The 24435-nt window shown below is 41.7% G+C and overlaps 1 protein-coding gene across 2 annotated transcripts in view; it reads right to left on the bottom strand.

Annotated features, from left to right (window-relative positions):
* The window catches only part of LOC122656728 (MAP3K epsilon protein kinase 1-like), a 136971-nt gene that overhangs the window by 81462 nt on the left and 31074 nt on the right, over nt 1-24435 (bottom strand). For both annotated transcript variants that reach the window (XM_043851358.1, XM_043851359.1), the window contains exons 8-10: nt 23922-24053; nt 23530-23601; nt 8820-8923 (exon numbers count right to left, since the gene is read on the bottom strand). In XM_043851358.1, the coding sequence (XP_043707293.1) occupies nt 8820-8923; nt 23530-23601; nt 23922-24053 (308 nt within the window). The remainder of the gene's footprint in view (nt 1-8819; nt 8924-23529; nt 23602-23921; nt 24054-24435) is intronic.

Genomic DNA, 24435 nt, shown 5'->3' with positions numbered 1-24435 from the left:
CCAAACTAGTTGTGTTGATACCCCTGCCCAGAATGGTGTGGCAGAAAGGAAAAACCGCCATTTGTTGGAAATGGCCCGGGCTTTGATGTTTGGGAGGAATGTTCCTTCTCAATATTGGGGGGATGCGGTTCTCACTGCCGCCTATCTCATCAATAGGCTCCCTTCTCGGGTTCTTAATTCCCGTACCCCCTCTGATATTTTACTGGGCCATTCCTCCTTTATTGTCCCTCCCAAAGTATTTGGGTGTGTGTGTTATGCTAGGGATACCAGATCTCCAGGCAAGCTTGAGCCTCGTGGGCTCCGTTGTATTTTCTTGGGTTATTCTCCCACCCAGAAAGGTTATAAGTGTTACCATCCCCCTTCCCGTCGTACTTTGGTGAGTATGGATGTTGTTTTCCATGAGGCCCTTTCTTATTATTCTTCACCACCTCTTCAAGGGGAGAGTTCTAGTGAAGATGTGCCCTTTGAGATTCCTCCACTAGAGGTTCCTCTGGCTGCTGTCCAGCCTCCTTTGACGGCACCCACGGCTGCTGTCCAACCACCTTTGGATGATGTCCAACCTCCTCCGGCTGTTCCTCCCTCACCTAATGGGAATCCTTTACAGGGGGAGACCATAGAAAATAGTGTTGTTAATGTTCCTATTCAGGGGGAGCTGACTCCAGTCCAGAGAACTATTGGTGCATTTCAGAAGAGAATTGACAATTCCAACATACTCACCTACACAAGGGGCAGAACCAACAGAGGGCAGTTGCAATCCCCTTTAGCACCAATACCCATCCAATTGCCGGCTCCAGATCCAGATCCTCCATCTCCTGGTAATCCCTCTTCTTCCGACCTACCTATTGCTCACCGCAAAGGTACTAGGACTTGTACTTTACATCCCATATCTCGTGTTGTTTCTTATAGCTCTCTTTCTCCATCTTTTCGTGCTTTTGTATCTTCTCTTTCTTCTGTTTCGATTCCTAAAACTTGGCAGGAAGCATCTACAGATGGAAAGTGGAAGGCAAAATGTTGGAAGAAATGAGAGCACTACATAAAAATAATACATGGGAGCTTGTGACTCTTCCTCCGGAAAGAAACCAGTTGGATGTAGATGGGTCTTCGTGGTCAAACAAGGCCGATGGTTCTGTGGATCGATATAAGGCACGCCTGGTTGCAAAGGGTTCACTCAAACTTATGGAGTTGACTATCGGAGACCTTTGCACCGTGGCGGCTCAACACCGTCCGGTGCTATTATCTTGGCTATAAATCTTGGGTGGGATCTTCAACGCTTAGATGTCAAGAATGCCTTCCTCCACGGGGAGCTTGAGGAGGAGGTCTATATGGACATTCCACCAGGATTCTCTGATGATAGGACCAAGGGCAAGGTCTGTAGACTGAAGCGTGCACTTTATGGGCTGAAACAGTCACCTAGGGCATGGTTTGGCAGATTTCACAAGGCTATGATTTCAGCAGGTTATAGGCAGAGTAATGCTGATCACACTTTGTTTATCAGACGAGTTGGTGACAAGGTAACTCTTCTCATAGTCTATGTGGATGATATTGTGGTCACTGGTAATGATGGTGATGCTATCAGGGATTTGAAGCTCCTCCTTGGCCGTGAGTTTGAGGTCAAAGATCTTGGTCCTCTGAAATATTTTCTAGGGATAGAAGTTGCTCGCTCTTCAAAGGGCATCGTTCTTTCTCAAAGAAAATATGTCCTTGATCTATTGACTGACACAGGGCTGCTAGGTTGTCATCCTTCAGATACTCCTATGGAAGCTACTACAAAACTTAGGGAGAAAGAGGGTGAGCCTGTTGACAAGGGTATTTATCTCGTAGTGGGCAAGTTAATCTACCTTTCTCACACACGACCGACATTGCGATTCTTTGCGTGAGTTTGGTGAGCCGGTTCATGCATGATCCCTATTCCTCTCATATGGATGCGATCGTCGTATTTTGAGGTATTTGAAGTCCGCTCCAGAAAGGGAATCCTTCTATCTCCCACGGGTCACCTTAAGATTGAAGCCTATATCGATGCCGATTGGGCTGGTTCTCCGACAGAAATCTATCTCTGGTTCTTGTTCCTTTGTTGGTGGGAACCTTGTTACATGGCGTAGCAGAAGCGAAATGTTGTGGCAGGTCCACTTTGGCCGAGTTTCGTGCGATGGCCCAAGGAATTTGTGAACTTCTGTGGCTTAGAGGATTATTACAGGATATCGGTGTTGCTGTCCATCTTCCCATGATGCTTTATTGTGACAATAAAGCAGCCATTAGCATTGCTCATAACCCTGTCCAGCATGATCGTACTAAACACGTGGAGGTTGACCGACATTTCATCAAGGAGAAGCTTGAGGCCGGCCTCATTTGTGTTCCTTTTGTGAAGTCTACTGATCAACTGGCTGATGTGTTCACTAAGGGACTGAGTAGCAAGCTGTTTCATCCTATCTTAGTCAAGTTGGGCATGCATGATATATATGCTCCAACTTGAGGGGGAGTGTTAGATATATGGCCAGAATACCGTGGAGGTATTCTGGACCTTTTCTTTGTTATTTAATTAGTTTTGTATTATGTGGTTTAGTCCCACATTGCTCATGTACATATTTTACTATTCTATTATTCTTATAAATAAGAAGGTGCTTGGGATGAATTAATCATCCAAGCATAGAGTTCTAATTCAGATCCACTTAACAAAAACCATCGGTAAGGTTTGAGTAAATTGAGCCAATCAAATAGGACATAAGTACACCATTGTTGGAGATCCACCTGGTCAGAGAAGGACCAGCTGCAGTTGGCATGACAGTAGTGCCATCAATATGGCCAGTAAGCTCACGGCCAGCAATGGCAAAGTAGACAGAGCAAGACCATATCAGTTAATTGCTCCCATCCAGTTTGATAGGATTGGGGAGAAGATCACGGGCATCATTCCTACTATACCCATTATCAGTATAAGTTCCAATAGAAACTTCAGATTCAGCCATAAGTGCAGTAGAACAAACCAAATCGCAGAGAAGGCTGTGGTAAGAAGAAACACAAGAAATCCTCCAAATTAAAGCCTGAAAATTGAAGGAGAATCTCCTTTCAATGTCAGAAGATGTGTGTCCAAAAATCAGCAGCAGCAGACAAGTGTAGCCCCTAGATCGATTTTTTCAGGATTTTGTAAAAACCCTGCTAGGCTGAAATTAATATAGCGAAGAATAGGCCCAAAAACTGAATTGTTGAGGCTCAAATTTGGGGCAGATATGTCATTATAAGTGGAGAACCAACCTTCAAAAAACCAGCACCAACAGAGACTCAAAACCCTGAGATCGATTTTTTCAGGGTTTTGAAAAAAACCTTGATTTTGTTGAGATTGTTGTAGGGAGAGAAACCTGCAAAAAAAGCACTGGATTGAGCTGAAACTTGGCTCGAGTGTGGGTCTAGAAGAGACTAAGCAACCCTCCAAATATCAGCCCCAACAGAGGACAGCAGCCCCTAGATCGATATTTGTTAGGGTTTTGAAAAAAACCCTGTTTTTGGAGATATCGATCTAAGGGGTCTTCAAGGCAGATCTTAGATAAAAAAAAACTTCAACAAAGGAACCTACTGCATTTCTTGATCTTCAATGAGGGAGATTGATTCCTTACAGTGGAGGTGAAATCAATCAAATATGAGAAGCTTCAAATATCGCAGCCAAGGTGTTGTTGATATGGAAACTTATTTAATCATGGAAATTGGAATGAGGTGAGAAAGGGCAGCAGCTGGATCTATGGATCACCACATCAGTGCTGCCCTATTGAAGAATAGAAAACAAAAGAAGAAAAGAAAGAAGAGAAGAGGAGATCAAGAGAGAGAGAGAGAAGAGAAAGAAAGAGCTGAAAATAGAAGGTAGAGGACCCTAATTCAAAACCTGCTCTGATACCATGTTAACAGATTTATAATTAGAGTAAGGTTTGGATGATTAATGGTCATCCCAAGCTCTTTATATATATCAATGAGAATAGAGAACAAAAGTACAAATCTTCAAATGACTAAGGACATAGGCTTTGCAAGTCATTTCGAGCGGACGAATAATGCCGGTTCACATTCAGGAATACCAAATAGGCCCGTTGGTTCCCTCGGGAAAAAGGGGCTCCGTATGCAATCGGGGATCGAATAATTGCAAGTTTGCGCTCCGGTTGAAAGCGATAAGCAATGTGGGACTAAAGCCCACATAATAGAAACATAAAAAAATAAGAAAAGGGTCTAAAATACCCCTACGGTTCTAACACTCCCCATCAAGTTGAAGCAAATATGTCAACATGCCCAACTAGACTAGATTAGGATGGAACAATTTTCCAGACAATCCTTTGGTGAAAATATCAGCAACCTGATAAGTAGACTTCACAAAGGGAACACAAATCAATCCATCTTCCAACTTTTCCTTGATAAAATGTCTGTCCACTTTAACATGTTTGGTGCGATCATGCTGTACTGGATTGTGAGCAATGTTGATTGTAGCTTTGTTGTCACAGACTCACAGTACAACATCATAGGAAGATGAATAGGAACACCAAGGTCTTGTAGCAAGCCTTTCAGCCAAAGTAACTCACAAATGCCCTGTGCCATAGCATGAAACTCTGCTTCAGCACTAGACCGAGCTACTACATTCTGCTTCTTGCTACGCCAAGTGACAAGATTGCCCCTACAAAAGAACAATACCCAGAGATAGATTTTCGATCAGTAGAACCAGTCAGCATCGGTATATGCCTCTATCCGTAGGTGACCATAAGGAGACAGAAGAATGCCTTTTCTAGGAGCTCTAACACGGTGGACTATCCAAAGGGGCACACGGGTGGATAAATAATTTCAACACCTACCCGCTCCTAGGGGGACTCAATACTGTGACCCCTTCCTGCTCTGATACCATGTTGGAACCGTTTCCTCTAAAAGGGTGGCATTTTAGAGGAAGTGGTTCCAACACAAAGTAGTAATCAGCATTGCTCACAATCCAGTGCAACATGATCATACAAAGCATGTGGAGATCGACAGACACTTTATCAAGGAGAAGTTAGAAAATGGGCAGATTTGTCTACCCTTTGTGAAATCTGATGACCAACTTGCAGATGTATTCACTAAAGGGTTAGGGTGGAAGTTATTTCATCCTAGTCTAGTGACTCTAGTCAAGTTGGGCATGTGTGATATCTATGCACCAACTTGAGGGAGAGTGTTGAGTTATGTAACCCGATAAGGGTATTTTGGGTTTTTTAACCTTTTCTCTTATTTATTCCCTGTTATAAGCATAGTCAGCTATACAGGGGAAGTATTGTAATTCTGCTTATAAGTGAAAAATATAAATGAAGAGAATGTGAGTGAAGGAAACAATTCACTCAAGCCATTCTCCCATTCTTCTCGCATCATGGTTCAAGATCTCAGTGATCCTCGCTGAAATCTCGGTTTCATAGAAACTCAAGACAAGATGGCTTGTGATATGTAAATAATACAAGACCTTGATCGAAATCTCGAGCTATTTCTCAGTTTCGACCTTATTAAAGCTTATAAAATACCATAACTCGACGACATCTCGCCTCTCTCTTGCCTATCTCGTCTCTGTGAAGGGGAAACTCCATCTTTGGGTATTTTTTTCATTTCTTTTAGCAAATCACTCCTCCAACACCTAATTAAAGCTTAATTCATTGAAGATTGAAGCTGCTAATCTCCTCCAAGCTGCATCTCAAGAACCTAAGGTAACTATTCATCTCAAAAACTATATTTTTCATAGAAACATGAACTAACTATGTTTGTGTGGAATAGCCTAGGATAGACCTCATGCACGCCGTAGACTACCAACTTAGGGTCCGTAGTTAAAGTACCATTTTGGGTTTGAATTTGTAAAAACTAATGGTTCCACTGTGTTTAGAAGGCCTAAAATAGGGGGAATGTCAAGTTTCAGCCCCTATCTTGGCCAAACAACCACCGAAACATAGCATTGAGTTCAAAAAAAAAAAAAAAATACATCATCTCGCCGAGATCTCGGTTTCGTGGGCTGGCAAAACCAGTACCGAAACCGAGATCTAAAACCTTGTCTCTCATTCTTCTAAAAGTTGCCAATCCCGGATCTAGAGCCTAGCCTTCCAGCTGGTGAGATCCCTTCTCCTGAGTCACTTATTTCCCTTTGCAAAGGTACTAGAGCTTGTACTGCATCCCATATCTAATGTTATCATATAACTCTTTTTCTCAATCTTCCGGTGCTTTTGTTTCTTCTCTTTCTTCTGTGCATATTCCTTAAATTTGGCAGGAAGCTTTGACAGATGGAAAGTGGAAGGCAGCAATGGTGGAAGAAATAACAACCTTAAAGAAAAATGACACATGGGAGTTTGTAGTTCTCCACCAGGGAAAAGACCAGTTGGATGTAAGTGGGTATTTGTGGTAAAACAGAAGGTGGATGACTATGTGAATAGATATAAGGCACGACTTGTGGTAAAGGGGTTCACTCAGACATGGGATTGACTACCAGGAGACCTTTGCACTAGTTGCAAAACTGAACACTGTCAGAGTATTGTTGTCTTGTACCGTGAACTTGGGATGGGATCTCCAACAGCTGGATGTGAAGAATGCATTTCTCAATGGAGAACTGGATGAGGAGGTGTATATGGATATTCCACCAGGGTTCTCTTGTGATAAAGCCCAAGGCAAAGTGTGCAAGTTGAAACGTGCACTCTATGGGCTGGAGCAGTCACCTCGAGCTTGGTTTGGGCGATTTCACAAGGATATGAATTCTGTAGGTTATAGACAGAGTAATGTTGATCATACTCTGTTTATATAAAGGGTTGGTTAGAAGAACACCATTCTCATAGTCTATGTTGATGACATTGTTGTAACTGGGAATAATGGTGATGAAATCAGTCGTCTAAAGGCTTTTCTTAGACAAGAGTCGAGATCATGGATCTGGGAAAGTTGAGGTACTTCCTTGGAATTGAGGTTACTAGGTCTTTAAAGGGCATCTTTCTCTCCCAACAGAACTATATCCTAGATTTGTTGTCAGAAACTGGTTTGTTAGGGTGTCATCCTTCCAATACTCCTATGAATGCTAATGTCCGGCTTAAAGAAAAGGAGGGTGAACCTGTTATTAAGGGCCGGTACTAAAGGTTGGTAGGGAAGTGGATTTATCTCTCACATACTCATCCAAACATTGCCATTGCAGTGAGTCTTGTGAGCCAGTTCATGCATGATCCCTACTCTTCTCATATGTAGAATGTTCTTTGTATCCTTCACTACTTGGAGTCAGCCCCTGGAAAAGGCATTCTGTTGTCTACGAATAATCACTTACAGATAGAGCCTATACTGATGTTGATTGGGTTGGTTCTCCTCATCGCAAGTCTGTCTCTGGGTACTGCACCTTTGTAGGTGGTAATCTCGTTACTTGGCACAGCAGGAAGCAGAATGTGGTAGCTCGTTCTAGTGCTGAAGCAGAATTTTGTGCTTCGGCACAAGGCATCTGTGAGTTGTTATGGCTCAAGGGTTTACTGCAAGATCTTGGTGGTCCTATTAGTCTTTCTATGATGTTGTATTGTGACAACAAGGCTACAATTAGCATTGCACATAATCCAGTACAACATGATCGCACTAAACATATTGAGGTTGACAAGCATTTCATCAAGGTGAAGTTGGAAGGAGGGGTGAATTGTGTTCCTTTTGTGAAGTCTGCAGATCAACTAGCTGATATTTTCACTAAGGGATTGTCAGGAAAAGTGTTTCATCCTATTTTGGTCAAGTTGGGCATGTTTGACATCTATGCTCCAACTTGAAGGGGAGTGTTGAATTATGTACGCCAGAATACTGTGGGGGTATTCTCGTCTTTTGGTTAGAGTAGGGGCAATCTGTCCTTTTGTTAATCTCATTCATTATTATAAACAGAGAGCTTGACTGATCTCTTTGATCATTCAAGCATTGCATTCTAAACTGTTCTGCTAACAGATTCCATTACTAGTTTTCATTCCTTCCACCTTAAAATACCCTTTTTAATCAATCATCCAGCACCTAAAACCTTAACTTTCACTAACATTCCAACCCAAGACACAACTTTTAGTTCCATGGAAGATCCTACATATGATTCTCTTCATTATTTGTTCTTTGGCTGTGCAGTTTTCTTTTTCTCAATTCTCATAGCATTAAAGACCATAAAAATAAAAGGGACAAATACTCCAAAGATGATTTCACTATCAAAAATTCCTGATAACATGAAGTTTCTTGGACTCAGTCCAGAAAATAAAACCTGTACAAAAGAAAATATATTACTAGAAGAAGCTAAGATCAAGCATCAAGGACTCCATCATTTTGCATAAGGACCCACTAGAGTACATACACATTCCATAAAAGTTCTATGATATTCATATATCAACCCAAAACATTAACCCTTGTTTTTCAGTCCTATCTTTGCTATGTTTTTTTTTGTTCCTCATATTCATAATTCTGAACAACGAACTACGTACAAATATCCAGTGCAACTTTTGGAATAAGCAAAAATTCTATGTTGAATTAACTGCACAAATATGATTCAGAAAGAAGGCCCAGTATGAGAATTGACCATCAGACCATCCAAAAACTATAAGACTTGTCTCAAATCAAGTTAATGATAACATCATGCAAAAAGATAAGTGAAATAAAATACCATTTAATGCATAATTCCTACAAAAGAAATAAAACCAAATAACATTGATATTCAATGATAAGAAAAAAATTATAAACATAAATGGTTTGGTTCTTTATTGATCAAAAGTGAATCTACATGATATAGCTAGGTGTTGGTACTATGTACTTCATGGCTAAACAATGCATGATCATGCGAACAGAAAACTGTTACAAAAAGTAGCACTTTCTACCTTATAGTTCCACTGGACTGCCGGAGTGAGGACAAAGCACGCCTTGACTTCTGTATCCAAGGATGCAAAAGTAACGTTTTTGCATCTGGTCTCTGCCTAGCATCCTGAAACACAATTCCAAGTGTCAAGCATTGCAATTGAAGAGTGACACTAAGACTTCTGTTTACCAAAAATTCCATAAAAAAAAACAGTTGGTAATAGGTATTGGTGCCTCCTCGATACTAATGACAGTATTCCATTGTAATGCCACATGGTCCAAAGCACACTTCTAAATTTTCTCGAGAGTTCAAATCTGCCATTTCTTAAGTTGAGAACTAGAATGTAAGAGAAAGATTTGGCTTGTCTAAAATGATAGAGGCAACCTTTATTTATAGATGGAAGAAGGGATTGCAATTATAGGACGCTTGGTAAGGATAAGTCACAATCCTTATCCTAACATGTGGAACATGTGAAACCCGGTCAAATTTCCGAATAAATTTGAACTTTTGGAATCTATGTGATTTCAAGTTCTGGTTCAACTTTGACCATACTAGCCTCTAAGTTGTGGGCCGTCTTGATTAAGAAATTCAGATCTATCTCATGACTCGTCTGTAAAGGCATTCCGATTAGCCAACTATCGTGGCCTTAAATGAGTCTGAGGTGTCTAGCGGAAGATAACACATAAGCTTGGCATGCTGGATCATGGTACTAAATCTCGTTTCGTTTCAGTGTTTCGGTCTGACCGAAATTTCCGAGATACCGAAATTTCGTCGAAATCTCGGTCGAAATATGGTATTTTTCTGTGGGTGTAAAATGCCAAAAATGTCCGAGATTTCCGAAATTTCCGAAACGAGATGACCGAAATTTCCGAAATTTCATCGTTCTGAAATATTCAAAATATTGCATTTTTTCATTTCGGACTTGCATTTCGTTTCGGACAGGTCGAGATACTCGAAATATTCGATATCTCGACCGAAATTTCGCAAGTTTTAGTACTATGTGCTGGATTGATGGCCTGCGAAGCCTCTCTCTGTCTTAGGCTGAATCCCAGGTAAGAATCCCATTTTATATGTATATATGTTGTATTTTTAATTAATTAGTGTATTAGGGGCAGAATAGTAATTTTTACCTTGTGGGACCCTGCACCAGAGCTACCTGTGTCGGGTCTGTTGGCTGGACAGGCTGCAGGACCTCCCCCTTAATTAAACTCAATGTAAGTATAATTTAAAATATATTTATATAACATTTTGTACGACCAAATAGGGTTAGAAGGGTATTTTAGTAAAATTGACCCCGTGGGACCCAGTTCCCCAGTGGGGAATGTGGTTCCGGACAGTTACCCGTATCCGGATCATCCCTGATGTCGCATGACATCGATCTGTAGCTGGAATAAGGTAATAAATACAAAAGAATCAATTTTAAAAATAATTTATAACCAAATGACCATTCTGCCCCTTAGTGGTTAAGTATCCTATATATATATATATAACTTCTCTTATACTATTTACAAAACACATTACAAGTTAGAGAAGCTGAAAAATCGTTCCAGCTTGGAGAAGGAAGAAAGAAAAGGGAAAAGAGTAGAGAAGAAGAGAGAACAAGGGCTGCTCTTGAAGGCTTACCTCCCACAACCGAACCTGAACTTGAATCTCCATTAGAAGTGCTTCCAGCACCTATTCTGCCTCTAATTTCTGGTAAGCCCTGAGAACCCTTGCTGTACCTTCTCCTTCTCCTCTAAGTTTAGTTTATTTTTAGTCTAAATACACCTAAGATGGCTGGACTCCATTAAAGCTTCAAAGTTAAGCTTGAATAATTAGATTTTGTTGTGAGATTGGGCTGTTCTAACTAATTCCAGCCCAATCAGACCTGAAATTGAGTGTTAAACTCTAATCAAACCTTTAATGTTGAAGCTATTACTTGTATAGTAAACCCTAACCTAGCTAATTTAGGTTTAATTGAAGAAATTCCTAAATTAACTAACTATTTATGAAATTGAACACCCAAAATAGATTGACCCACCTTGAATTAATGTTAAAACTCCTAATTTGGGCCATACATGCAAAGATCTGGCCAATTGAAGCAAAACCCCCAAATTCGGGCACACTCCCGGATGGAGTTGCAGGCCCAGGGGCGGTTGACCGGCTCCCTGGAAGTCTGCATCCGGCTCCTCCACTTTTATGCCCTTATGACCTAGACCCCTTGGGACTTGACCTTGGACCATCCCAGAACCTATTGCATAGTGTTTGGTATGTTGTTTAGGGTTGTTTCTACTGTTTTCTAGTCGGTTTGTTGGATTATTGAAAGGTAACTGACCTAGAATTCCTTCTATAACTAATCTATAATATTCTTGTCTCATATTTAGGACTGTCTTGGTCTGTTCTTGCCTGCCTATTGGAGTTTATTCACCTAGGCTAGCTACAACTACAGGTAAGGGGACCTTGACCTTAATTTCTGTGTGTTTATTATTTTAATTTCAATGTTGTGCTGATTGCCATGCCATGCACCATTACAACTATATCTGATGCATATAGTTTCCTAGCTTTGATTTAATGCATTAGAATGCACGTGAGCTAGGTTGCATATGGGCAGGCTGCATTGCATTGCATTGCTATTTTATTTATGTGGAATTGTTGATGGTGGAAATCAGTACTCTATAACTCAATCCATGCTTGTAACATCATAATTAGACTGACATCAAGGTTAGGTTGTCATTTATAACCCGATTACGCCCCCTACCAACAGGGGAAAGGTGTTGGACAACCAGGTGAAATACGGTAGAAGGGACATGCCGGGTGCCATATTCTGTCCTATATTAGCGTGTCCGCTCCGTTGTGGGAATAAGCAGACAGGGGTTGGTCTTTGGGGAGTGCATCGAGGATCCATTGCACAGTGTCGTACGCCGATCTGGCGGGTCCTGCAGTAGTAGAATGGTTTCGCTCGGGTGACCGACGTCTGGAGCTGCCTTATGTCATGCTTTCCGGTTGGTCATTGGGGGTTTGTCGGGTTAGCTGCCTTGTGTCATGCTTTCTGGCGGGTTCTCTTCGAGGCTAGCATCTACTACTCGTAGTACTTAAACCTCATGAGACTTAGAAGCTGTCTAGGAGCATACTAGTTAGGGATACGCATCATGATTTATCGTGTTTGTGTGCTTCCCCTCCCCTTACCTGGGCTCGATTGAGAGCTCACCTGTAGATATCCTTATTTTTCAAGTGATTTAGTTACTTCTAATGTTGGATTTCAGCGCTGGAGTTTGAAGTGCACGATACTTCGTATCTGCACACGTGATGATTGGGCAACCTCCTGATCTTGGCCTGATAGTCCAGGCTACCTCCCCACTCTTTTATGCTTTATAAATGCTTTATATATTTATAGAATAGTTTCTTGTATACTTTTACTCTGTGCTACCTTTGAGAACTGTATAGTTGTATCACAAGCCTTATCATTTATATAAATGAAATATCATTTAGACTTCTCTTACTAATGATGTTATCTCTATTAATTAAATTATTTCCGCTGCCTCTGATTACTATATCTGTGAGCAATGATTGTGAATAGGGTACTGCACTTGTGATCCTTGGGGATTGGTTGGATGTCAGAGACATCCCGCCATACTTGACCCTTAATAACCGGGCCGGGGTGTGACAAAACATGTGCACAATATATCATTGAATCTAGACACTTTAATACTCCCCCCTCAAGTTGATGCATATTTATCATGCATACCCAACTTGCATATGATAGGATGAAAAACTTTACAATGTGCCCCTTTCTTAAACACATCAGCTAACTGATTCTCTAAAGTGACAAAAGGAATGCAATGGAACCTTGCTCAAGCTTCTCTTTCATGAAATGCCTGTCGATCTCAATATACTTTGTCCGGTCATCCTATACCGTGTTATGAGCTATATTGATGGCGGCCTTATTGTTACAGTAAAGATGCATAGGCTTGTTAGTACTTATCCCGAGATCATTGAGTAATACCTTGAGCCATATAAGGTCACAGTCTCACAAACACCTTGTGCCGCCCGATTTTCTGCCTCGGCACTGAATCTAGAAACCACTGACTACTTCTTACTTCTCTAGGTAACCAGATTGCCTCCAAGGAATGTGCAATATACTAAGTCGAACGTCAATCATCAACTGAACCCAGCCCAATCAGCATCGGTGAAGGCTTCGAGTCTGAGGTTGCCATTGTCCGAGAGTAAGATTCCCTTTCTAGGAGCAGATTTTAAGTATCTCAGAATCCGATATACTGCCTCAACAGGAGCAGCCTGTGGATCATGAAGGAACCAGCTGACAATCCCTACAGTGTACGCAATGTCGAGCTGGGTGTGGGAAAGATATATCAGTCTGCCAACAAGTCTCTGATAACTTTCTCTGTCAACTGGTCCACCACCATTCCTGCTAAGATGATGGTTGGCCTTGATAGGGGAGTCCACTGGTTTACATCCAAGCAATCCAGTCTCATTAAGATCTAGGACATTCTTCCTCTGAGAGATAAAGATGCCCTTGTCAGCAGGCAACTTTGATTCCTAGGAAGTATCTGAGAGGTCCCAAATCCTTTATTTCAAACTCCGTTGCTAATTGCGAATTCACTTTGAAAATTTCAGCATCATCATTGCCTATCACCACTATATCATCAATACACTGAGAGCAATAACCTTACTACCTTCATGTTTGACAAATAAGGTATGATCGGTCTAGCTTTCATTGTAACCAAAATTTTGCATAGCCTTTAGGAACCGACCAAACTAGGCTCGTGGAAACTGCTTTAGACTGTAAAGAGATTTTTGTAACCTACATACTTGCCCGGTGGTTGATGATGACACAAAACCTAGACTTCTTCCAAATCGCCATTTAGATAGGCATTTTTCACATCTAATTGCTGGACGTTCCATCCAAGGCTAGCAGCACATGATAGCAAAGCACGGACTGAGTTCATCTTGGCCGCTGGAGAAAAGGTCCCCTGATAGTCAATGCCATAGGTTTGAGTAAAGCCCTAGGCGACTAACCTAGTCTTGGATCTCTCGATGGTGCCATCTACCTTATGCTTTATAGTGAAAATGCATTTGCCCCTATTATAATATCAAGAACACTTAACCAGATTAGAAGAAGAAGAAGAAGAGAGAAGGAGAAGAAGAAGACCACGCAAGTCCAAAGAGAGGACCTGCGGTAGAACTTCCAATAAATTACTGCAGGTCATCCACGATTGCATTAATAATAAAACAAAGACAAGGAAAAGGACAATAATGCCCTTATACAAACCGACAGAGCAAAGGACTAAAATAAAACAAAGTAAAAAGACCTATCAGCCCCTAGACTTTAAAATTTAACACTCCCCCTCAAGCTAGAGCATATACATCACCCATGCTCAGCTTGTTACAACAAGATCGAAAACTAGGGGCAAATAAAGACTTGGTAAACACATCAGCTAGCTGATCAGACAAAGTGACAAATGGTGTCTCAATCAGTTTCTCCAAGACGGCACTGCGGACAAAGTAACAATGCACCTCTATATGCTTTGTCCTCTCATGAAAGAACATATTACTAGCAATATAGATGGCTGCCTGATTGTCACAATACATCTTCATAGGGGTTGGAACTAGAAACCCCATCTCAAGAAGTAGAGATTAAACGCACATCAATTTTGCAGCCGTATGAGCAATAGGTCTGTACTCTGCTTCAGCACTGAATCTGGCAGCAGTGGTCTGTTTCTTGCTTCGCCATGTAACCGGATTTCCCCCAACAAAGGATCACTAGCCGAACCTGCCCAATCTACATCAAAGTAGGCAACAAGCTCCGTATGTCTATTGGGACGATAAATAAGCTCCTTCCCAGGAGCATCCTTCAAATACCGAAGAATCCGAATAGCGGCATCCTAATGAGACTTACAAGGTAGTCCCTAGTTTCGGCTTTTTTGCCCTTGGGCTTGTATATTCCTTCTTTTTTCTTCGTAATATATTTTTATTCATCCCAAAAAAAAAAAAATGAGACTTACAAGGAGATTGTATGAACTGGCTGAGAACCCCAACAACATAAGATATATCTGGTCTAGTGACGGTCAAGTATAATAGCTTTCCAACTAAACTTCTGTAGGAATGAACATCCTTAAGACACTCACCATCCTCAGTGCCAAATTTTTTATTAGGATCCATAGGAATATCTACTGGTTTTGCAGCCAACATACCAGTTTCAGTCAAGAGATCTAACACATACTTTCTTTGAGACAGGTTGATCCCCTTTCTGCTTCCAATGACCTCAATCCCAAGAAAGTAGTGAAGCTGGCCAAAATCTTTAGTCTGAAAATGCTGTTGTAAATAATTCTTCATCTCCTCGATCCCATTCTCATCATTCCCTGACACAATAATGTCATCTACATAGACAACAAGAACAACCAATTTCTCCCTTCGATGGTAAACAAACACAGAATGGTCTGAGAAACACTGAGAAAAACATAATTAGTCACTATGGAACTAAACTTCTCGAACCATGCCCGAGGAGACTGTTTCAGCCCATAAATGACCTTGAGCAGCCTACACACACGTCCACCATCCTCCCCCTGAGCAACATACCTGGGAGGTTGCTCCATATAGACCTCTTCGAGTAACTCACCATAAAGAAAAGCATTTTTAATGTCCAACTGGTATAGGGGCCAATCAAAATTCACAGCCATAGAGACGAACTGAGCTCAGTCTAGCTACAGGTTAGACGGTCTCAAAATAATCAACACCATAGGTTTGGGTGTATCTCTTAGCAACAAGGCGGGCTTTTAGCCGCTCAACAAACCTATTAGAATGATGCTTAATAGTATATACCCACTGACACTTGACCAGGTCTTTACCAGGAGGTAAATCCACCAACTCCCATGTATGTCGAGTAAGGCATCCATTCCACATCCATGGCTTCCTTCCAAGCAGGAATAGCAAGAGCTTCAGTATGGGTGCGAGGAACGATATAAGTACACAGGGAAGTAACAAGACTATGAGGACAGGATGGAAGGTGAGACAAAGAAACAAAATTTTCAATGAGATAGGCAACCAAAGATTTTTGAGTGCATGAGCGTTTACCTTTCCAAGTGGCAATAGGTAAGTCATCAGGATCTGGATCAGCTGGTAAGTCAGGAAGAGCAGGTAAATTGGGATCTCCACTAGAGGTTGAGGAAGGTGCAGGAAGCGATGTAGATGGACCAACATTATCTATATGGAGCTGCCCAACGTGCCTCTTGCGCCGATAAACCTGTAGTAGAGAGGTAGCAATAGGAACAACAGCCGGAATGGGAGGAGGATCAGACATAGCTAGCGGATCACTGGACACCATGGGCTGACCAGAAAAATAAGATGGTCCTTCAAAGAAGGTACCATCCGCACTAATAAACTGCCTCCGAGTCGGAGGATCACAACACCTATATCCCCTCTGGGTCTGACAGTAACCCAGGAAGATGCATTTGGTTGACCAAGGGTCTAATTTATCACCAGGGAGATGATGGTTATGAACAAAATAGACACACCCAAACACCTTAGGAGGTAAGCTGAAAATTGATATGCTCGGAAATAAAATAGAAAAAGAGGATTTATCTACAAGGATAGATGATGGCACTCGGTTAATCAAGAAACACGCAATAAGAACTGCATCACGCCAAAAATGTTTGAGCACCTACATATGCAGCATGAGAGCCCGGGCAACCTCAAGTAAATGCCTATTCTTCCATTCTGCTACCCCATTTTGTTGAGAAGTATAGGAACAACTAGTTTGATGAATCATTCCGTTAGTAACACAAAAAGAAGAAATCTCATTTTGAACAAATTCCAAAGCATTATCAGACCGAAAATTTTTAATAGAAGCATTAAACTGGGTCTTTATGTCATTACAAAAACTTTGAAATACATGTAAGAATTCAGACCGATCCTTTAAAAAATACAACCATGTAGTTCTGGAATGGTCATCCACAAAAGTGACAAAATATCGAAAACCATGTCTATGACTTGCACGACAAGGACCCCACACATCTGAATGTACTAAAGAAAATAAGGAAGGACTACGGAGCATAGTACGAGATGGATAAGTAGCACGATGATGCTTACCAAACTCGCAGCCCTCACACCATAGTTGTCACGGTGGTTAGGCGACCCAAGGTGGTGGAGAGGGCCAAAGTTTAAGGCGACATCAATTAGGCGAACAGGACGTCCAAGGCGCCCGCCTAGGTGACCAACGCCCCCAAGTCGACCAAGGCGCCGCCTAGGCGACGCCTTGACAACTATGCCTCACACTGCAACCTATCTAAAGATTTAAATTGCGGAAACAAAACCTTTAATCTAGACAACGATAAATGACCTACCCTACAATGCCATTGGAAAGGGGATTCTCCACCAACAGTAATAGCTGCAGCCGAAGCAAACGAAGCAGCACCATTCAAATAATACAACCCATCTTTCTCACACCCTCCACCAATCGTCTTCCTCGTGTGAAGATCCTGAAAAATACAGTAGGAAGGGAAGAATGTCACAGAGCAGTTCAAATTTTTAGGAAGTTGGCTAACAGAGAGGAGACTTAGGGGAAACTGAGGAGCGTGTAATACAGAAGCAAGAGAAATATTAGAATTTAGACAAATAGTACCATGCCCAGTAACAAGGGTGGAGGAACCATTGGCCACAATGACAGGAGGAGTGTGAGAACTAGATGAAATAGAATTGAAAACAGATGACTTACCAGTCATATAAGTGGAAGCCCCCGAATCGATGATCTAGGGAGTAGAAGTGGTGGAAAAGAAAGCAGGTGTATCTGCATGGCTAATGTGGCGGTGGAAGTAGATGCCCCAATAGTAGAAATGGATGACTCAAGACTCTTTATATGATGCATCAGTTGATGAAACTCATCATGAAGATTGGTAGATGAGTCTCCCACGGCTGGACCAGGTTTCGTATCAGTAGGAGCAACAAAATTAGAACCATCTTCAGGAGCTGCATGATTGGCCAAGTTTTGAGCCCATTCTGGTTTGCCATGCTTGGACCAGCATGTCTCAATGGTGTGATTTGTCTTCCCACAATAAGAACATAGTCGGGCAGCCTTATCAATATGCTGTCCACCTGTACCACGACTACCAAAACCACGTCCTCCCCCTAAACCACGGCCCCTGGTAGTAGTAAATGTTGAATTCTCCTTGGGGTTGGTGTTAGGCTTGGAACTAGGGGAAACAATGCGCTGCAGCCTAGAGTAGGTATCATTCAAAGAAGGAACAGTTTCACCAGCAAGAAGATGCCCTTTTACAGTCTTCAGACTTGGACCCAAACCAGCCAAGAATTTGGAGACAAAAAACTCGTTTCTCTGAGCCTTCAACTTCTCAATATCAGTAGTAAGTGGCTGGAACACATTTAATTCTTCAACCATGCCCTTAAAGGTACTATAATACTCTTGGAGAGATTTGTCAGATTGCTGGAATTGGAATAGCTTCTCATAGAGTTCATAAATGCATGTCATACTCTTCTCTTGAGAGTAGGTCTCCTTTAAGTCATCCCATACTCCCTTTGCAGTGGTGTGAAACATGACATTGGCAACAATATCCGGCTCCATGTTGTTCCATAACCAAATTAAAATGATGGCATGCTCCTTCATCCAGGTATTGTAGTCCTTGGAATCAGATGGAGGAGGAGCAGAGGTAATATAGCTAAGTTTATCCTTAGCCATAATGTAGACACAGACAGCTTGTGCCCAAAGTAAATAATTGGAATTCCCCTTCAATTTTATAGATGTAATCTGGACATTCACATTATCACTGGGAGTCTTCGAATCAGCCATATTAGAAATACTCCAAGAATTGATAAGGAGAACAAGCAAAAAACCAAGGCAGCAATCGATTCTGAAGATGGAATCATGGGAGAAGTAATAGTACTGTCTCCAATGAATAAAAAAGAAGGGAAAGATTCCAGCAGCAAATCCACAACCAGCAGCAGAAAAAAAAAAAAGAAGAACCAACTTAAGCAGCAATAATACTTTCTTCTATGGATAAAAATGAGGGAAAATTCCAGCAGCAAATCCACAACCAGAAACAGAAAAAAATAAGAAGTACTAACCAGTAGCAGATCCACAGTCGAAGGACTCAGCCAAGAAAAAAATTCGAGATCAGAATTTCTGGGAAGAATTTCAAGGGCTTCAAAAGTGCAGCATAACTAACACACTGCTGTTGCAATCGATCACCAGAAGCAATAAGAATTAAGAAGACCATATAATCGCAGACCATAATCACAGGCTCCAAAAACACACTGTCCAGAGAAGGTCGATAGCAATCAGGATATTCTCCCAATATCGATACTAGCAGCCTTGATGGTGGTTGATGTAGACATCCAATCATTAATCAGCAGTAGATAAAATAATAATAAAAACACTCCATTAATTGTAGATAGGAGTGGATTTAAACCTTGGTAAAGGCAGCTATGGGTGGCCGCACACCACAAGCCAAAAAAAAAAAACCCGAAAACAGAGATCAGAAGAGGATTGTGGGAATACTCCAATCTGATTAAAGATGCTCTGATACCATGTTATAATATCAAGAACACTTAACCAGACCAGAAGAAGAAGAAGAAGAGAGGAGAAGGAGAAGAAGAAGACCATGCAAGTCCAAAGAGAGGAGGACCTGCGGTAGAACTTCCAATAAATTACCGCAGGTCATCCACGATTGTATTAATAATAAAACAAGGAAAAGGACAGTAATGCCCTTACACAAACCGACAGAGCAAAGGACTGAAATAAAACAAAGTAAACAGACCTATCTGCCCCTAGACTTTAAAATTTAACACACCCTACTAGCTTATTTCCTTCCGGACAGTGAACCAGCTCCCAAGTACCATACTTCCAAAAGGCCTGTATCTTCTTTATAATAGCACCTTTCCACTTAGGATTAGATAGAGCATCATTCCAACTCTGCAAAATGAAAAAGAAGATAAAGAGGAAACAAAGGCCCTACAGGACGGAGATAAGGACTCATAGGAAACAAGGTTAGAGATGAGATGTTTAGTACATGTTCTAACTCCTTTCCTCGTAGCAATCGGAACATCAGTGTCATCAATTTCAATGGGATGATTTTTATTACCTAACTGAGACGTCGGAGGTAGATCAGGAAGCACTGATGGACAATGCGGGTCAGTCGTAAGCTGTTCCTTCCGGCAAGAGTATGTGAGCAAGTCTACCTTGGGGATATTCTCCCCTCACTACTATCAGAGTATCAGTGAGAGGTCTCTCCCCCTCAAGATGAATAGGATCGATAACAAAAAGGACTTGAAGGAAGCTCTGAAATTATATTCTCCCCCTTAATAGATGACTGGTAATAGGGTTCTGATTCATGGAAGGTGACATCCATGGTAAGAAAGAGCCATCGGGAGGGAGGATGGTAGCATTTATAGCCCTTCTGAGAAGCAGAGTAGCCAAGGTAGATACAACGAAAGGACGGGGATCAAGTTTAGACCTTAAGGGGTTAGAGTTGTGAGCATAGCAAGCACAACCAAAGACCCGAGGGGGAAGGTGAGGCAAGGGAAGGATCCGGTAGGCAGCTAACTGGAATCTGGAAGTCCAGTGCACTGGAAGGAACCATGTTGATGAGATAGGCTGCAGTGAGGACAGCATCCCTTCCCCCAAATAAAATTTGGCAACATTCATGGTAAATAAAAGTTTAGGTATACCATTTTGTTCTAGGGTGCACACACAGGAGGTCTGAAAAATGATACCATGTTCACACTCAAAAGAAAAAACAATAGGAGGGAAGGGTATTTTAGGTAATGAACAAAAAACAAATGAAGAAAAAGTTAGAAATGAGCTATGATTGATTCAAGAGAAGAAGTAAGAGCAAAAGGGCTAAGAAGAGAAGGAGAAGCGAAATGAGCACAACCGTATAGGAGAGAGAATCGATTTCTCTCCCCTATATTCTTCATTAATCAACTGCTGGAATTACATACACGTCCCTAGGGAGGTAAAGGTAACAAGGAAAAAAGAGACAAAATACAACTTAAGGCACAATACAATAAACCAGTTACAAAAATACCCCCAAAACATAAACTCTAACAAAAAAAGCGATTTAGAGGTTGTCTTCAACCTCACAATCAAGAACCAAGTGATTGAGGAGAGGGTAACCAAGTGGGAGGGTTTGTCGAGACAGAAGGCTCCGGCGAACACCAGGACCATAAAGAACCATCAAATAGCCATATCTAAGAGATCCATTCGCCAATTCATGTAAGGGATCGATATCTCCAACAAGTGGAAACATATTTTACGAAGAGAGTGAACCAGATCCAAGACGCAGTTGCTCGAAAAGCTCAACGTTGGAGGTGGTGGGACTGTTTGGGAATTCCAGGGTGACAAACAATTCAACTAAGCCTTCAGCAACAGTTTTGAGGCCAAGATTTCACATAGGGGCCATTAACAAGCCCTACCACAAGAGAAAAGCAGTAGTAGTATCGCAGTTGAGAAAATAGTAAGCAAAGCCAAATAACCAGATCATACAAAAACAAGGCTTCACATAAGAGCCTTTAATTTAATCAGCCCTACCGCAAGAGAGAAAACTGTAGTATTAGTAACGCATGTGAGAGACAATAAGTGGCAGCCAAAACAAAGATCGCAGGCCATCAAACTTTCATCCACAAGTTAAAGAAGTAATGTTCTATTGCAGAACATAAAGAAGCCCCATAGAACCATCAATTGTAGGGCATAGAAATAATAAAAGATTCTTGTTTTACATTGAATCAACAATGATACTAGCAGAAGTAGATACAGCAAAAGTGGCTGCTTTCCAAGAATAAAAAGCTCTGGAAGAGACCCTAAAAACAATAGCAGATGCGCATGTATGATTACTCCTACTCTGATACCATGTAGCAATACAAGAACCTGTAATCCTTAAGCGAAGGAGAACAAGAAGGAAAAAAGAGAGAGCAAGATGGAGAAGAAAGAGATAAACCCTTAAGCCATGATAGGATTCAAAATAATCCCTATCATGGCCTAAGGCCTTGCTTATAATTTATTAAGAGTCCTATTAAAGGTCAAATTACAGCCAAAGACAAACTAAAGTAAATAACAATTACTCAACACAACTAAACATATACTTTGACTTAACATAGACCCCCACTCCCAACTTAACACAACTCTCCCAAATTTTCATTGCTGGGGTTCCTGACTCGACCAAAGTGGCCCTCTCCAACATTGCTGGCTTCCCCATTGCCACCCTCCCTGTCCGCTACCTTGCCCATCCCCTCATTCCAGCCAGACTCTCAGCCCATCACTGTAACCCCATCCTTGACCTTCTCCGCAAGAGACTGCAGCTTTGGAAAGCCAAACTTTTATCCTATGCAGGTCGCCTTGAGCTCATCAGATCGGTTCTCCAGTCTTGCTATATCTTTTAGAGCGGTGTTTTTGGCCTTCCCAAGGCTACTATCAAGGCTATCGAGTCCATTATGTGTACTTTCCTCTGGAAAGGTGTTGACACTGCCAGATTCCTTCACCCCAAGAGCTGGTCCTCCATTTGTCTCCCCAAATCTGAAGGAGGTCTGGGGCTCAGAAGGATCAGAGATGTTAATCTAGCTGGTTCCATCAAGCTGCTCTGGAAGATCCTCTCCAACAAATCTAGTACCTGGACTTCTTGGGTGTATGCGGGGCCTCTTCGTAGAGACTCTATTTGGACTATCAGCCCTAGCCCCGACTCATCCTGGATTTGGCGCAGAATTCTCCAAGTGAGGCATATCGCCAAGGGGGCAATCTCTTGCAGGATTGATGATGGGTTGCAGACCTATCTTTGGCTTGACAACTGGCACCCTTCTGGTGTTTTGGCCTCTATAGTCAGCCACCGTACCATCTATGATTCGGGCTTGGACAGGCTTTCCACTGTGGCTTCCAGCATCACCGATGGTTCTTGGTCCCCCCCACCTCTCCCCCCCCCCCCCTTGCTGATCTTTGGAGCTCCCTCCCCCCCATTCCTCCAGGTCACAGAGGCAGAGGGGACACCATCTTATGGCTTCCCCCCTCCACAGGCAACTTCAGCTCCCACTCCGCTTGGGACATGGTCAGACATAGAGGGACCCCCTGTCCTTGGCATAAGGTGGTCTGGTACAAAGGCCACATCCCTAGACAGAGCTTCACTGCTTGGCGTGCCCTAGCGAATTGCCTCCCAACTCAGGCCTTTCTCATCCACCGGCACATGCAAGTCTCCCCTAGATGCTGCCTTTGTTGGAATGGTCAAGAAGACACCGACCATCTCTTCTTCACTTGCCCCTTTGCTGCATCCATTTGGAACCGGGTTCTCTGCCATTGCTGGCCTGCTCGTAGAAGGCCCCTTCCTCTATCTCGGGAATGGATTTGGATTCATATGACTTTTGGTGGTAAGTCAATCTGTGACACGGTTGGAAAGCTGGCCTTTTGTGCTACTATTTCCTACATTTGGATGGAGCGTAACCTTAGAAGATGGACGTCCAACTCTCGCTCTTTAGACACGATTTGGAAGGCCATCTTCTTTGATGTTTCATCTAAAGTTAATTCCCTCCCCCCTACTAGTGTGATAGATTCCCCAAGGAACAGGCTTATTGTTGTCTCTTGGGGTATCCCTTCCACTATTTTGCGCCCTTCCTAGCCTCTTTCTAGATGGGTTTGCTGGCCTTCGGGCTTGTATATCCACCCCCCCTCTTTCTTCGTATTTAAATTTTTATTCATCCAAAAAAAAAAACACAACTCTCCCTCTCACGATACAATATTTAACACTTACCTTTTTAAAACACTGACATAGGAAATCTGTGATGCCAGGGGATAGATGCTCAGGTATCGGAGGATGCTCATCCTGAAAATAGTAAAGAAAAAAAACTCATTCAATTAAGAGGTCAAAACAATGTATCATGCTGTCAAGCTTTATAAATTTTATCCCAATTGGAACATATTTCTTCCAAAATATAGTAGTAATGGAAAAACCACCCATCACAACAATTATATCAGAAGTTGTTCAAACAACAAAAAGTAAAGGGAGACAAAAATGGCAACCCAAAAAGATTGAGACAGAACTAAAAAGCCATCTCAGCAATCATGCCTAAAGACTACACACTGCATCCTAAATACAGCAAAGAGAGCATAGGAATGAGTATCAATGTAGATCAGTGTGGAAACCTGAACAATCCGGAAGAGAGCTGGCATAGGCTGGATATCAAAGTAAGGAGGAACACAGGTGAGAAGCTCAATTACAGTGCAGCCAACACTCCATATATCTGAAGCAGCACAGACTCCAGACATTTCAATCACCTGCACCAAATAAATCAGTTCACTTATAAGGCTTTCCATGTTATATTTTGGCAAAGCACGGTAGCTTGACTATGTATCATAGATGGATCTATAGAAAATAAAAATCCATATTGTGGCTTATCCCAAAAATAAAAATCTAAAAAATCTACCAGAACTATATTATGGGATATTTTTTATCTAACAGTCATAGAAATTTATAAAAGCCTATTATATATGGATCAAATTGATAGCGGAAAGGAATTATTTCCAATCTATAATGTTGGCAGTGAGTCCTGTCAAGTATCCTTTTTTCCAATTTTACCCATTTAAAAGCATGCAATATTTAGCTAATTATAGACTCACTTATACGGCTATACGTAGTTAAGTAGTTAACAACAACTAA

Source organism: Telopea speciosissima, chromosome 3 (genome assembly GCF_018873765.1).
Source record: "Telopea speciosissima isolate NSW1024214 ecotype Mountain lineage chromosome 3, Tspe_v1, whole genome shotgun sequence".
In the NCBI taxonomy this organism is placed as follows: Eukaryota; Viridiplantae; Streptophyta; class Magnoliopsida; order Proteales; family Proteaceae; genus Telopea; species Telopea speciosissima.
The sequence above is the reverse complement of the archived record's forward strand: the minus strand, read 5'-3'. Positions and strand labels throughout refer to the sequence as shown.